The sequence below is a fragment of the Zonotrichia albicollis genome, chromosome 31, assembly GCF_047830755.1.
Source record: "Zonotrichia albicollis isolate bZonAlb1 chromosome 31, bZonAlb1.hap1, whole genome shotgun sequence".
NCBI lineage: Eukaryota > Metazoa > Chordata > Aves > Passeriformes > Passerellidae > Zonotrichia > Zonotrichia albicollis.
The window spans coordinates 2,920,952-2,937,451 of record NC_133849.1 but is presented as its reverse complement, the minus strand read 5'-3'; the positions used below and the strand labels follow the sequence as shown (position 1 = coordinate 2,937,451).

The window sequence follows — 16,500 nt, the reverse complement described above, 5'->3', positions numbered from 1 at the left end:
GCGAGGGGGATGCCCCCGGACCAGCTCGGAACACGGAATCCATTGCGAAGGTCGTAACAGATATGCATGCACAGTTTGGGATAGAATGTAAAATTAAGGATTTAACTCTCGCATTGCCGAGACTCATTAAGCTTGGGGCTATAGAAAGCCCCACGGATATCCTGCATCCGGGGGTGTGGGACGATTGCACAAAGGTCCTAGCTGAAGACACTATGTTGTCCGGCTCAGGGAAAGCCCTAAAATCCTGGGGCAAAGTTCTCCAGGCTTTACAGAAAGCTCGACAAGAGCAGGAAGCCTGGAAAGCCGCACAAACCTGCTTGCTGGCCCCCCCGCAGCCCGGGGTAGGTGCGGCGACACAGACTGCGGAGATTCTTGACCCGGGCGGTCTCGCGGGGGAGGCACGGTCGGCGGAAACCCCCCAGAGAGCGGACTCGCCATCGGAGGGGGGAGGACACGCACGGGCGTTCTGGCGGGGGTTGGCGGAGGAGGCGCGGAACGCGGCCGACCCCGCCGGGAGCGGCGGGGACTCCCCGCTGCCGTATGGATTTGAAAATGGCGCCGAAGCACATGGTGAGGGCGGAAGTAAGGAGGCGGGGGGCGGAAATGCAGTCAGCGAGCTCCAGAACCCACGCGCGGGAGAGTGGGGAGAAGGGGCGGCCACCGCGGTACGGCGTAAGACCAATCAGAGCGCTCTATTCAAATTAAGTCCTTATAGGGCAAGAACCTCCCCCAGCAGGAGGTGGGGGGACCCCAGGGGGAGGGAACGGCCCGACCCCCGCAGGAGGGGGCGGGGTCGGAGCCCGGGAAAAAGGCAGAGCAGCCCGGAAGTGCGGGCTCACTCTGTTTCCGGCTCTGACTCTGACTCCGTCTGGGACGAGGGGCAGTCAGGGAGTTTGGATTCGGATTCTAGCTTTAACAGAGGGAGATCAGCGGCATACAAGGTTTCTAGTCGCAGGGCTCCCGCGTGGGTGAAGGGGTCATCAGAGAAAGACCGGGCTCCGCTTACAGATTGGCGGAAAATAAAAATGTTTTGCGCGAAGTGGAGCCCGTCTGCCAACCTAGTGCTCCCAGTCCGCGTGGGGGGGCAGGCGATAATCAACGGAGGACTTGCTCCCCTGTAAACCCAAAGGAAATCCAAGCAAGAATCAAAGCGATTGCAGACAAGGGAATTAATTCTGCCATGGTTACCACACTCATTGACGGCATTTTCGGAGGGGATGATATGTTGCCTTTTGATATTAAACAGACGTGTAGAATGATTTTTGATGGTGCGGGGATGATAGTTTTTAAACAGGAGTGGGAAGATCAATGCACAAAGGAGCTAGCCCAGGTAACAGGACCTGACCATCCGCTCCACGGCTCCAGTTTACAAAGACTGATGGGGAGAGACCCTACCATGATCACACCCCAGGCACAGGCTTGCGGGCCCATGAGGTTATGACAACCACCCGTGCTGCCTGGGAAGCTATCTGTGCGGCTTCTAAAGTAGTAGCCAGTCCATCCCCATGGCCAACTATTAAACAGAGTGAGAGTGAGAGCTTCACTCAGTTTGTGGACAGGCTTCAGGCAGCATTGGACTCCTCCTCCTTGCCGTCGGAGGCTAAGGGTCCTGTGCTGGCAGACTGCCTGCACCAGCAGTGTAACTCAGCCACCAAGGACATTTTAAGGTCACTGCCACCCGAGTCTAATACAGCAACCATGATTAGGCACGTTACAAAGGAAGAACACCTGGCTCCCATCCAAGCAGCAGTTCACACTGCAAAAACCAGTGTGATGGCATGCCTTAAGTGTGGCCAGGCAGGCCACCTGGCAGTAAACTGCCCCAGCCAAGGCACCTATCAGCAGCTGCTCCACCACGCCAAGGGGGACTTAGGGGACCATGCTGGGCATGTGGAAAGAAGGGGCACTTGGCTAAGGAATGCAGATCCAGGCTTCAGGGAAACGGGAGGGGGGGGGGCAGCCGGGCCGTGTCCAGCCCCCTCCCATCTGGAATATGCAGCGGCCCAGCTACAGCAACCCCCAGTGGGGCAGGGGACCCTCATATCCTATCCCCCCACAGGGATTAGCCAATTTTGCATCCCTGCCTACGGTGCAATGGCAAAGCTATGCAACACCCTCAGCACCCTCGCACCCCCCACTGCCACAACCTGCGCCGGTGGTACAGGGCCAGCAGGAAACGCCGCAGAGCGGGATCCCTGGGTGGCCTTGGGCATGAAAATAGGGAGGGAACCCTTGATGGTGTGGGGGACATGCCAGCTTTATGGCAATCAGGATTCCCATGTCATAGGGTTACAGTTCTGGGCGGACACGGGTTCAGACTGCACGATTATTCCCCAAGCACATTGGCCCAGACATTGGCAATTCAAAGAAGTCCCTCCAGTGAACGGAGTGGGAGGGCAGTCTCGGGCATGGAAAAGCACGCAGCTGGTGGCTATAACACTCCACACGAAAAAGGGACCAGAACAGACAGTCGTGATCCACCCATACATACTGCAAAATTCTCCACCCCTGTTAGGAAGGGACGTTCTTTCCATGCTAGGATTCCGGATTACAAATTTATCCTAAGGGCCACTGCCGTACACCCTCCGCTGCCGATCAAATTGACCTGGAAATCATCAGACCCCGCATGGGTCGAGCAGTGGCCCCTGACAGAGCCTCGAGCGGCAGCCTTGCTGGAACTGGTCGACCGTGAACTACAAAAAGGTCACATAGAACCCTCCATCAGCCTATGGAACACCTCTGTATTTGTGATCCCCAAAAGGTCCGGAGAAGGCTATCGTCTCATCCACGACCTGAGAGAGGTAAACAAGGCGATCCAACCCATGGGTCCAGTCCAGACACTACTACCCACGAACTCAGCCATTCCCGCAGGGCAGCCGTGCGCAGTGCTGGACATCAAGGACTGTTTCTTCTCAATACCCCTGCACCCTGAGGACAGAGAACGATTTGCCTTTTCCGTGGCATTCCGAAATGGTGAACGGCCTAATCTCCGTTTCCAATGGCAGGTATTGCCACAGGGACTTGTAAACAGCCCTGTCATATGCCAAATCACCGTGGACAAAGCACTGATGCCAGTTCGACACTCCCATCCCACCGTGATCATAATTCAGTACATGGACGACATCCTGGTAGCAGCTCCATCGGCAAGCGAAGTAGATCACCTGGTATCCACAATCACGGAAACCCTTCAGGCCAACGGCTTCGAGATCGCAAGCGCAAAGATCAAGAGAGGATCCCTGCGTGACCTCCCTGGGAGTGGGGATCACAAGCTCCTACGTGACACCCCCCGAGGCGAAAGTCAGTCGAGACGTCAAAACACTACACAACGTGCAACGCCTGGTGGGATCCCTGCAGTGGCTTCGCAACATCATCCTGATCCCTCCTGAGGTCATGGACCCCTTATATAACCTCCTGAAAGGAAAGCACCCCTGGGAACCCAAGGAGCTGACACCGCAAGCAACGAGCTCCCTCGACTTCATCAAAAGCCAGATGTCCACAGGCACACTCACCAGGTGGAACCCAGCCATGCCACTGGACTTATACGTTCACTTTACACCGACGGGGGGAGTGAGAGCACTGGCTCAAGGACCTTCTGAAAAGGCCCGACCGATTCAATGGGTGGTTCTCGGAAGACCTGCTCGTGCTTTCTCCCTGGGAATTGAATGCATCTTTAACCTCATCATGAAAGGCAGGAAACTCGCTTTGAAACAACTAGGGACTGAGCTGACAAGCATCCACCTTCCATTTCGCAAGCAACCGACTACGGAGTCAGCCACAATATCAGAGTACCTAGCCCTTGCTCTCACCGGCTTCGGAGGAGAAATCTCCTACTCCTCCAAACCACCCTGGACTAAGCTGCTGACCATTGTCGACATGGACATACCGCCAAAGGTCATGGACCGACCACAGCCAGGACCAACGGTCTTCACAGACGCTTCCTCCATGACTTCAACCTCAGCAGCAGTGTGGCAGGCAGGAGAGCAATGGCATTGTGTCAAAGCATGTGACCCCACACTGTCAGTGCAACAGCTGGAGGCAACAGCAGTCGTCTTGGCGTGCGGACTCTTCCAAGAGGAACACCTTAACATAGTAACGGACTCTATATTCATGGCAAGGCTTTGCCTAGCCCATGGCAGGACCAGGAGTGTCTACATCAGCAGCAGCCCTAATGCTGGAAGAAGCACTCTCCTCGCGACAGGGCACTGTGTCAGTCATTCACGTTAACAGCCACGACCCAGTCAAAGGTTACTTCCAGATCGGCAATGACAAAGTGGACGCCGCAGCAAAAGGCGTATGGACGTTGCAGGAAGCTCGTCAACTGCACGAGTCGCTCCACATCAGAGCCAAAGCACTGGCGAAGAGATGCGGGATCCCGACCGCAGATGCAAAACACGTGGTAGCCACCTGTCCTCATTGCCAGAAGTCACCCCTATGGACCTGTGGGGTCAACCCGAGAGGTCTCAAGCCTTCAGAGATCTGGCAATCGGACTTCACCTGGTGTGAACTTCTGAAGCCCCGAGCGTGGCTTGCAGTGAGAGTGGACACTTATAGTGGAACAATCATAGCCACACAGCACCCCAAAACAAACTCCAAGGCCACAATTCAGCACTGGCTGACAGCCATGGCTTGGCTTGGTATCCCCAAGCAGATCAAAACGGACAACGGGTCCAATTTCACCTCCAAACCAGTACAGGAATTCGCCTCAAAATGGGGCATCACATTAGTGCAAGGTATCCCATATAACAGTACCGGGCAGGCCATAGTAGAGAGAGCAAACCAGACCCTGAAAACCAAGCTAGAAGTATTGGCAAAGGCAGAGGGCTTTGCCAATGCCATTCCCTCGGGAGATCAAGTGCGTATGCTGGCAACCGCTTTGCTAGCACTGAATCAGTTCCCTAGGGGAGATGAAACAAACAGTCCCGTTCAAAAGCACTGGGCCACCCAAGCGCTAGAGGAGGGCCCACAGGTGGTAATTAGAAACGAGCTGGGCGAATGGGAACGGGGCTGGAGGCTGATGCTCTAGGGGAGAGGGTATGCGGCTGTCAAAAAGGACGGCAAAGTCAGGTGGTGTCCACTTAAGTCAATTAAGCCTGACCTTCATAACAAGCAGGATGAGACTGACGAGAATTGCGAGTTTCTGTTTACAGGACATGCTCATAGGACGTCCTCGTGACGCGTACGTGCCCATCCCAGAGGAAAGTCACAGACCACCAAGCCACCAGGCAGCGCCCGAGAGACCCGCACGGGTGAGACCCAAGCATCAACGGTGTTTCTGTGTGATTTTGCTGTTGGGGCTTGTTGCCAGAGGACAAGCCAGCCCAGATCACTACCCTCATCGGCCTTTCAGGTGGGTCATACGTCACCTTAGTAGTGACAAGGTGCTCAGGGAAATCACCACACCAAACACCCCATCCTTCGTGCTCCGCGTTACCGACCTGTTTCCAGGACAACCAAAGGTAGACCCCAATTCCCCACACTCCACACACATGTACCTATCCTACTGGTGCCCAGCCTCAAACCCAGGAAAAAGCTACTGCAATCACCCAGGGTGGGGATATTGTGGGCACTGGGGCTGCGAAACCATTGTTACAGATGCCAGACCGTCGGGGCCTGGGTGGGATCCACAAGAGCCCGACAAATTCTTACAGTTCACCTGGGCACCCAGCGGCTGCAAAACACCCGTCTTCCTCCAGGGAAGCTTTTATCGCAATCACCATAAAATCCCAAAAATTTGGAAATGCACTAGCTATAACATGACAGTCTTGCAGCAACATCACCCCAGTTGGGCCATAGGCTGAACGTGGACAGTAGTCCTTCAAGGATCAAAAGAAAGAGTAAATGTGCGAATTATCAGGCTCCAACCGTTGGCGCCCCGAGCGGTTGGACCAAACAAAGTGATTAAAAGCATGCCGAAAGGGAAAAACGCAACCTACCCTAAAACCCTACCCACTGGAGTCAGCAAAGTCCCAACTGGCCATGCGGAAGCCTTTCAGACAGACCGCGCCGCCAGGTCGGACTCAGACCCAATCCTTCGTATGTTAGAAGCTACCTTTATATCCCTGAATGAATCCAACCCTAACCTAACCGAATCCTGCTGGCTTTGTTACGATGTCAAACCCCCCTTTTATGAAGGAATCACTTTAAACACTCCCTTCAGTTACTCCACAGCTGATGCCCCTCACCAGTGCAGATGGGAAACCCCTCGCAAAGGAATCACCCTGAGTCAGGTCACAGGCCAGGGCAGATGCTTTGGCAATGCAACCCTAGCTAGGCGGAGAGGCAACGTCTGCACCAAAGTTGTCAAGCCTAACAGGAAAAACAATAAGTGGGTAGTCCCATCTGCACCGGGGATGTGGGTTTGCCAGCGATCTGGAGTGAGTCTCTGTGTGTCCCTTGCCAAATTTGATGACTCTAACGACTTCTGTGTCCAAGTTCTGATTGTTCCTAGGGTCCTGTACCACTCAGACGAAGAAGTGTACCACCTTTTTGAGGAACCCAGCCGGCTCCACAAAAGAGAAATAATAACAGGTGTAACTATCGCAATGTTGCTCGGTTTAGGAGCAGCAGGAACGGCAACGGGTGTCTCAGCCCTAGCGACACAGCACCAAGGACTGTCCCACCTGCAAATGACAATCGATGAGGACCTGCAAAGGATTGAGAAATCCATTTTCTTCCTGGAGAAGTCAGTCTCCTCTCTCTCGGAAGTGGTCTTGCAGAACAGGCGAGGTCTGGATCTCCTGTTCATGCAGCAAGGGGGCCTGTGTGCCGCCTTGAGAGAGGAGTGCTGCTTCTATGCAGACCACACAGGAGTCATAAGAGACTCCATGACAGAACTCCAAAACAGACTGGCTCAGAGGCAGAAGGACAGGGAAGCCCAACAGGGCTGGTTTGAATCCTGGTTCAATCAATCACCATGGCTAACCACTCTGATTTCTACCCTAATAGGTCCATTGGCATTGCTGCTTCTAGCGGTTACCTTCGGACCTTGCCTGCTGAACAAGCTGGTCTCATTCGTTCAGACCCGCCTGGAATGGGCCAACATCCTGTTCATAGGCCGGCGAATCCAACCAGGGCACACTGCCAGCCACAAGTCCTAAACTTGACTGGCGAAAACTTACTCAGATTTACCAAACCCCCTTTTTCCTTATCGAACTACAACCTTATACCTCATTTCAGTACCTATGTATATGACTACCTCATTCATTTGTGAAAAAGGGGGGGGAGATGTAGCAGATAGGGCCAAGCGTTCGGAAGATCTCGCGATGTTACGGGAAGACAGGGCCCCTGTTCCCTTAGATAAGAAAATTAACATAGTAATGTAGCCCCCTAAACCACATGCCAGTAATTTTCCATTTACCCAGTAACTTTCCATCCCTTACTAACCATAGATGGTAAACGTAGAAGCCCCTTAGACTTTAAAACCCCACGAGAAGAGATAATAAACGCCTTTGATCGTCCACCACGTTGGTGTTAGCGTGTTTCTTAGGCCCGAGCGACCCTGGAGAATGGGTCGCCGTGCTGTCTCTTGAAACCAGGCCGCCTGCCTTGTATCAGAAGGCAACAGGACCCCAAAATTGAGCTGGGAGGGGGATGGGACCCCCAAACAGGATGAAGCCAATTTTGTTCCTGGAATATGTAAAGTAGTTTATGGATACGCGAAAAGCCTATTAATATGCAACAGGCTGATGTAATGGGAGAAAAGGACCGTAAAGCAAAGGTTGTTATGGCCACCAAGAAGCCCCAGTTATTTTCAGGGACACTCCTTAATTAATCTGGTTTAATTACAACAGCTTGTTGCATATTCATAGACCTTCATGCATATCCATAAACTAATCTACATCTTTCCGGAACTATTTTACATGGCCCGTCCTTGGGGGTGTCTCCCCATTTCAGGAGCCTCCACTGAAATGGAAAATGAAAACCCCCTCCTTTTGATGATGGTGATGATTATTACATTAATTAATTTTGAAATTAAGGGGTTCTCAGGCAAAGATACGGGAGTAGAAATAACAGTTTTTTATTAGGAAAAATTAGAAATACAAATGCAGTAGTACAAACAAACAAAAAAAAACCAGTGACACAGTCAGAATCCTCTGGGAATCCAGTGAAAAAGGTTGATCCTCTGGTAATCCAGTGGGCAAATATTTATCCTCAGGGAATAGAGTGGAAAAAGGTGGACAGTCTGGGAATACAGTGGAAAAAAGGGTGATCCTTTGGGAATCCAGTGGGAAAAGCTGAAATTTTTGGAATCTGGTCGGAAAAAGGCTAATCCTTTAAGAATCCAGTGGGGAAAGGGCTGATCCTCTGGGAATCCACTTGGAAAAGCTTTGCCCTCTAGGAATCCAGCAGGGAATGAGGCTGATCCTTTGGAATACAGTGGGAATAGGGCTGATCCTTTGAGAATCCACTTCTTAACCCCCAAAGGTAGGGGAAAGGCAGGGCCATGGAATTTTTACAGGGTATGCCAAGGGTGGAGTTGGGGTTTGGGTCAGGGAAGGAGTTCTTAGCAACACAAGAAAGGTGAGATCAAATTCCTGCCTCTTAGCAACAGCAGTACTCCACACAGAACGTGTCCCCAAATCCTAAATTCCCCCTAAAACAACTGAGAAATTATGGAACTGCAGATATATTCAATCAATTTCCTTCATTTAACCCAGTTTTGAGTGTTTTTAAAGGATGAATGTGAAGCAGAGGCCAAACCAAAAAGCGAAGCAGACAGGTTTGTTCCCAACATGGATCACAGGGAATGTGAGTGACCAGGGCTGTGCCCAAAGTGCCTCCTCCAGTGGGGGATGGAGCTGGAGCAGCACACGAAGTTCTGCCCGCACTCGGGGCACTCGCAGGGCTTCCCTTAGTGGTGCCTCCGTTGGTGTTGGGTCAAGGTGGAGCTCTGTGAGAAGCTCTTCCCACACTGGGGACACTCGTAGGGCCTCTCCCCTGTGTGGATGCGCCGGTGGGTGATGAGGGTGGAGTTGTGCTTGAATCCCTTCCCACAGTCGGGACAGCGGAAGGGCCTCTCCTCTCTGTGAATCCGATAGTGCCGGAGGAGATGGGAGTTGATCTTAAACCTCTTCCCACACTTGGAACACTCATAGGGCCTCTCCCCAGTGTGGGTCCTCTGGTGGCTGATCAGGCTGAAGCTCTGGCTGAAGCACATCCCACACTCGGAACACTTGTACGGCCTTTCTCCAGAGTGGGTCCTCTGGTGCCTCATCAGGCTGGAGCTCTCTCTGAAGCTCTTCCCACACTCCCCACACTCATAGGGCCGTTCCCCAGTGTGGATCCTCTGGTGCCTGATCAGTTCGGAGTTCCGCCTGAAGCTCTTCCCGCACTCCTCGCACGTGTGGGGCTTCTCCCCATCATGAAGCTGATCATGGAGCACCAGCTCCGAGCTCTGGCTCCGTCTCCGGCCGCCTTCCTGGCCCAGGCTGGCTCTTTCCCCCTCAGATCCCCGCTGGCTGCGTTTGCAGCCCCTCCTCATGCGGCATCTCCAGGGCTTTTCCTCCCCGTGTGCTTCCTGCGCCGTGGAGCTGCTCAAAACGGCCTCTTCCACCAGGTTCTGCCACGGGCATTTGTCCTCCCTGCTCTCCATGCTCAGCTCCTGCTCTGCGGGAGGAAGGACAAGGACAGGATGGGATTTGCCTCCGTGCCACAGGCAAGGGCAAGGAGATCCCCCCAGAGCTGAGCTGCAGCCGGGGCCGTGCTGGGCTGGGAGATGGAGCAGCACAGAGGGGAAAGGGGCACTCATCGCCAGCTCGGGGCTGTGCACAAATCACAAACAGGACTGGACTGCTAGGAATGCGTCCTGAGCTGTGTGATTTTCCAACCATCTGCCTCATTACTTGGTTATGACAACGGGAAGATGTCAGCAGCTAACATCACAGGTAGCAGAAAAAGAATTTCACGTTAAAACTTACTTTAAAAGGTTTCTGACCAATCATGCAAAGCAAAAGCATATTGACAGTAGTTCTATCCAAGCACTATAAGCACATTGACGGTTAAAACAATGCTTGCTTATTTCAAATACAATACCTGTTTGTAAGCCTTAAAACACAATGCACAGAGCTCCATTATTAAGCTTGGAACTTTCCAATATCTTGCTAGATACACTTTTCCACAGGTTAGGGAGTTATTCTAGATAAGCGTTAATGCACACAGACCATTGTTCTATTTCTCCTTAATTTCTACTTCTTATATAATTATTCTGCTGACCAATCTTATAGCTGCTGAAAAGCTCAAATCAGTTCTACTGTCTCTGAGGCTTGTCTTTTGCAGCTTTCCCAAAACCCTCTGATTTTAAGAATCCAGAGACACTGACTTCCTCCTCACCTTCCCCAGTGTCCCAGGGCATCTTCCTCTTCCTCGCAGCCTCCCAGAAGTTGGCAAAGGGAATACCTGGTTTGGGAAAAAAAAGGGATGAGAATGTTGAGTTTGAAGGTCCCTCTGCCCAAGTCCATCTCTACAAGTCACCGGCCATCTGGGCTCCAGAAAAACCTCCCAAACACCCAGATTCAGCCCTGAAAAAGCCTCCCAGGAGTTCCCCGTCCCTGGTCCCTCCCCTCTGGTGTTCGGGGGTTCCCCCCTGTCCCAGCTGTTGGGGTCACGCTTGGATTGGGGGTCCCCCTTCTCCTCGGTGCCCGCCCTGCCCAGGCTGCTGGCAGTCTCAGCAATGCCAAAAGCTCCCCCCGCTTCGCTCTCCCCATTTCGGGATGCCGGGGCTGTTTGGGCTCCCGGGCTCCCTTCTCCCCTCATTCTCTGCTCGGGGCTGCAGCGGCTCCAAGGAGTCCCCCCTGCCCCTCTCCAGGCTCTTCAGGCTCCCGCCAATGGCGGCGCTCCCCCCTCTCTGGGCTCCCCACTTTGGGCTCCTGGGGGACACAGGGCTCTGCTCCTCCAGGCTGCCTCTGCCGGCAGCCGCCACCGCCACCCCCCGATGTCCCCCCAAGGGGCCTTTTCCGCTCAGCCTTGGACTGCTTCATTCTCCAAACACCCCCCAAAAACCCCAACCCAGGGACGCCCCGGGATATCCGGGCTGAGCTCCCCCTCCCCGCTCACCGGTGCAATGGGGGGGCGATGATCCCACAGGTGGGGGCTGCAAATTCAGGCAGGGATCGAAGGCGTGGTTCTCTCAGCTCAGCCTCGATCTGCCTTTGTCCCTCCTCTTCCTCTTCCTCCCACTCCTCCCCTTCCGTTCCCCATCCTCCTCTTCCTCTGTCTTATCCCCACCTCCTCCTCCTCTTCCATCTCCCCCTCCCCCTGCTCCTCCTCCCCCTCCATCCCTGCCCTTCCCTCCTCCTCCTCCTCCCCCAGCAGCAGCCACACCCTCGCTGCCCCGTTCCCGCAGCCCTCGCAGCCGCGGCAGGAGCGGGGATGGAGCCGGGACAGGTCGGGATGGGCAGCGCGGGGCTCTCGGCTGCTCCAGCCGCTGCGGGCGGGGGAACCCGGCCCGGGGTAAAGGAGAGGCAAACTGGGCAAAGTGGGGGCACATCACAAAGCTAAGGATGCAGGAGAAAATGGAGCTGAAAGAGTTATGGTAATATTAACTCCAAACGAGGAAAAACTGGAAATTCCAAAGTTTAGGGAAGCCAAGAAAAAAATTCAGACACGACAGAAAGTGAAAAAGATAAATCAGGCAAATGGAAACTTCTTGATGGAAGACAATTACTTAATAAATGTGCTTCTAAGAAAATATTAGAAGACATGCATCAGAAAACCCACTGGGGTGCTCAAGCTTTGTGCGATAATTTTTTAAGGAAGTATGGGTGCACTGGGATTTTTGGAGTTGCAAAGCAAGTAACTGAAAGATGCTTAATTTGCCAAAGGAGAAATAAAAAGGTGATGAGAAAAACAACATTAGGAGGTCCTGAGTTAGCTCATCAACCATTTCAATGTACCCAAGCAGAAGTTTAGATTTATTAGGCTCTGGATTTATTTGTAAAAAAACCCCTTTACCTAGAAGAGAATATGCAATATGTTAGACAGAGGACTTTAGAAGAATAAAAATTTTTAAAGTATGAGAAACCTCCGAGGAGAAAAAAGGGAAATGAAAGGGAAGGGAACAAGAGGAAAAATCAGAAAGAGAGTGGGATCCTCTGCAGGTTTTGCCCCCTCCGTTCGCGGCCCAGGCGCCTGTCCCGGGTCCCGGCTCGCTGCCCGCCTCAGCTCCGCCTGCCCCGCTTTCCATCCCAGGTGCGGCCTCACTGCCCAGGGCAGCTCCACCTGCCCCGGCGCTGTCGCTCAATTTGTGTGCCCTGCTCCTACTGCCTGGCCCGCGGCCGCTCTGCCGCCCATGCTGGGCAAGATGGGGGTTGCTCTGTCCTGCCGCCTGCTCCGAGCTCACCGCGCCCACCGCACCCAGGGGGGGTCCCAGCCATCCCATCCCCGCCTGCCCTGCCCGTGCCACCTGCGCTGGGCACCGCCGCTGCTGCCGGGCTCTCCCACCTGCCTTTGCTCTGCCGGGAGCTGCCGGATCAGCCGCCATCAGCCATCTGGGGGCTGCCCACGCTCCGCCTCGGCCTCCACGGGAACATCCCCCTCTGCCGATTCCGGCAGCAGACCCTGCCCACACTCCCACCGAGCCTCGGCGGGATATCCTCCCCTGACCCCGTCCTGCTCTGAGTTACGTCCCCTTGGTAACCACAGCTCCGGCTGTTCAAGGAAACTCTCTCTCTCTACAGGAAGCACCTTATCGAAACACTAGGAGCTCAGTTTAAAGGCAGCCCTCTCCAAATTCTTTCCCAAAACACAGGAGAAAGGCCATAGAAGGTAAAAAAGTGAAAGAGTTCGATGAAGGGATTGCTCTATTTCTGTTCAGAGAGGTTCCCATGGGAGGGATGCGCTGCCCCGCCCCGCGGGAGCCACCAGCGCCCCTGCCGGCCGTGCCCGGAACTGCACCCAAGGGGAAAGCGCCGCAGCCCAAAGGCCGGGACTGGCTCCGGGCTCTGTTTGCTGTCAGTGCCGCAGCTGTTGCTGTTTGTTTGCTTTATTGTACACACTCGTAAAGAACTGGTATTCCTATTCCCATATCTTTCCCTGAGAGCCCCTTCATTTCACTAGTCTAAAAATTAAGAGGGAGGGGGTTTGCATTCTCCATTCCAAGAGAGGCTTTTTCTGCCTTCCCGAGCAGACACCTCTCTTGTAAAGCAAGACAAGCACCCACAGGCACTGAGGGGGCTGCAGGAGGGGCACAAGAAGGCCCTGCAGCACTTGGGCACAAAGGCACAGCAGGTGAATGCAAGAAGGGAGCAGCAAAAGGCCAAGCTGAAGGCAAAGGCCAGGGCACAGTTCCTACAGCCCCTGAGGGATCAACCCCAGGGCCCAAGGGGGCCCCAGCACCCAGGGCACGGGCTCGGCCACAAGCACCTGGCACAGGCATTGCCCTCCTCGGCAGGGGAGAGCCCACCCAAACAGCCCCTGGCAAGGAACCAGGGCTCCAGCTGCAGGGCACAAGGACACTGCAAGCACAGACAGCAGCACCCTCAGCACCAGCAAGTCCACCCCTTGTTGGACATGGATTGCCAGGGCTGTCACAGCTCCCATCACACCAGGGACCCTCCACACTGCAGCCCTTGAGAACATTCAGGGTGGGTCTGCATTGAGAGGAGGCATCTCCTGATGTACAAGGGGTCTCTAAATCCACTCTAAATCTTAGACCTAAGGGGGGGAAAATGCTAAAAATATGTTTCATTAATGAATGAACATTCATTATGTTCATTTCAATCACTGTTAGGAGATCTGGGAGATGGATTTGAAATGCGTGAATTTTTATTTGCTCCTAATTGTTACCATGGTTTAATGGGAAGGGATTTGATCGCTAAACTCGTAACACACATTAATATTATAAAAAGGGATACAGAGGCCGGTTCTGTTGTACCTCTGTGTCAAATGTCTGACGAGGCCTAAGCTGAAGTGAATCCAGAAGTGTGGGCAGGCCCAGGGAAAGAGGGAAAATTAGATATGGAGCCTCTCCAAAGTACTCTGAAGCAACCAGGACAAGTGGTGTCTAAAAGCAACACCCTGTTCCAGGGGAGGGAAGGAAGGGGAATCAGACACAGCGCAGGTCACCGCCCCATGCTCAGTTCAACCCGCGCAGCTGTGGGTGCCTGTGAGAGCCTGGCACTGAAATGCCCTGAGCAGGAAGGCTTCAATATCTTCTGCTGACACCATGGCACCTAACAGGGGGGCAAAAGCAATTCTCACTGCTTCAGCAACCACTGGAGCAGATATCAAGGCATATTCTCCTACAGCAAGCTGGGCTGGCACAGAGCCTGCCCTGGCACTTTGCTGCTGCCAACACCCAGCCAGGACATCGGCTCCTGCCTAAGGAGTGCAAAGCAGCACCACTGGTGGCCAAGGGGCCCATGCCAAGTGTCCCTGAGGCCAGAAACAGCCGCCAGCACAGCTCAACACGGGGGGACCCCTCAGCCTGGCCTCAAGGGCTCTGAAGCCCCGGAGATTTGCACTTCCCGCCTGCAGCAGGAGGATGGGAGGCCGCCCCTGAGCCTGCCCTGAAGGCAACGCAGCAGCAGCCAGGGCTCCACAGCGGGCCAAGCCCCTGCGCCTGCCCACAGATCCTCGCCTGGAATCCTCTGCAATCCTGGCCACCCTCCTCTGCCATCTCCAGCCACTGGGGCCAAGCCTTGCTGCCACTGCTGCAGCCCTGGCAGGAGAGAGTGGCCAAAAATGGGGAAAACCTGAAAGGCTACCGGAAGAAATCCTACAACACCATGGACCATGCCCTGGGAATCCAAACCAATTCATACCAGGAGCCACAGAACCCATTTCTCATTTCAGTGGCATCATTAGATTACAAGCTGTCCTCGGAATAACCAACCAGACAGCTCCAGCTCCTGACCTTCCTGCCGACCAATCCACTGAAATGAGGAACACAACACTGCACCATGGGATGGGATCAGATAAACTGTTAGCAAACAAAAGAGGAATTTGTGGAAAATTAAATTACTCAAACTGCTGTTGGCAAAGTGATAACAAAGCAAAAGTGGTGGAAAAGAAAAAAAAAAACAACACCAGAAACAAAAAAGCAGGTCATGTATTGGTCCAAACATGAGAAGGATGGGAATGGGTCATGGTTTTGTGGCTCCCTGGCAGACCATGGGTTAAACGAATGCTGTTTCTCCTCGGATGTGCTGCAGCAACTCTCATCTTTTTACCGTGCTCCCCACCTTGAGAGTGCAGCTCATTCAGCAGCTGAGCGAGGGGCCAGGGACTCGTAGATAAGGAAGTAATGCGTGAAACCACCAGCTTCAATAAATGTTACTAATTATCATGGATTTTGCTCACAGAAAGTCCCGCAAAATTCCTGAATTTTGAAAAAAATAAAAACTTAACAGAGCCGTGAATATCGGCTGTTATACAAAAGTGGGGGTGAACATTAACAAGGACATGCAGTTGGGAAGTCTGAACCTTCCAAATACCTCAGCCAGTGGGCAAAGGGAGAGGGAGATGAGGCCGGGAAAATGAGGAAAAAAAGGAGGCTGCGAACTACAACAATAGCAGAGAGTGCACGGCAAATGCCCCACGGCCTCTCCTTCTGCCCAGCAATAAAGTCACTTTTACAGGACTCCTCTGTCTCCTCTGGGCACAGAAACCTCCGGCCACGGGAATTTTCCCGCACAGCCCCGGGCACGGGGCAGCCCCCTCTGTCCCAGCCACAGCAACCGGGCCGAGCCAGCGCTGCTCCGGCAGCGGCTCCTGCCGAGGCAGCGGCCGCAAGGAGACCGCGGGCAGCCGCTCCCGCAGCGCCCTCACGCCAGCGGCAACACGAGCCGGACACGGCACAACGAACCCGCCCGAGCCCCCTGCCGCCCCCGAGGCCCGCAGCCAGCCCCGAGCCCCCGCACAACCCAGCGTGGCTCCCACCTGCGCTGCGGCCGCCTCCGAGCTCCGCCGCCGCCTCACCGTGCCCCGGCCGCTGCCGCCACTCGCGGGCCCGCACACACGCTCCCCGACAATGGCGCCACTGCCCAGCCACAGCCGCCCTCAGCCCACCACTGGGGCCCTGCTCCGCCCCGCTCCACAACCACGACTGACGGCACCATCGCCCAATCCCAGCCAGGGGCGGGCTCTGCACACGGCACAGCCCCGCCCCGCGCTCTCAGGGTGATTTGCGGAGAAAGGAAGAAACCTCAAAACTTGTAAAAGTTGTAAAGCCCGGTATGCCTTTATTACGACGCGCGTCGGACGCAAGCCTCCCAAAAGGCGTGCGTGCCCCTGGAGACTCCGAGTCCCCTTTTTATCCCCCCTTCCAAATGCATATGCATACAGTTTCAAATTAAGTTCATACATTTTCATTCCACGCGACATTTAGCACTAATTCTTCTTTATCGAAGGAATTCCTAGGTCGGGGGCAGGTTGACCTCGCGGTTTTCTGTTTTTCTTTCTCTGTCTCCTTGCTGTCTCTGGAATGCGGCCTCTCCTTCAGCTTTAGCTCCACAGACCCTTCACCTCTCCTAGACACTTTACCTAGTTCAGGATGGATCCTTA

The 16,500-nt window shown here is 54.1% G+C and overlaps 1 protein-coding gene across 1 annotated transcript; it reads right to left on the bottom strand.

The window, feature by feature from the left end:
• Positions 1 to 8,080: 8,080 nt before the first annotated feature.
• LOC102072754 (uncharacterized) lies at positions 8,081 to 16,026 on the bottom strand. Its single transcript, XM_074530048.1, has 3 exons — positions 15,877 to 16,026; positions 10,330 to 10,395; positions 8,081 to 9,606 (listed from the first exon to the last, which is right to left on the bottom strand). The coding sequence occupies exons 2-3, from the start codon at positions 10,349 to 10,351 to the stop codon at positions 8,852 to 8,854; spliced, it is 777 nt and encodes a 258-aa protein (XP_074386149.1). The 5' UTR covers positions 10,352 to 10,395; positions 15,877 to 16,026; the 3' UTR covers positions 8,081 to 8,851.
• Positions 16,027 to 16,500: the final 474 nt, after the last annotated feature.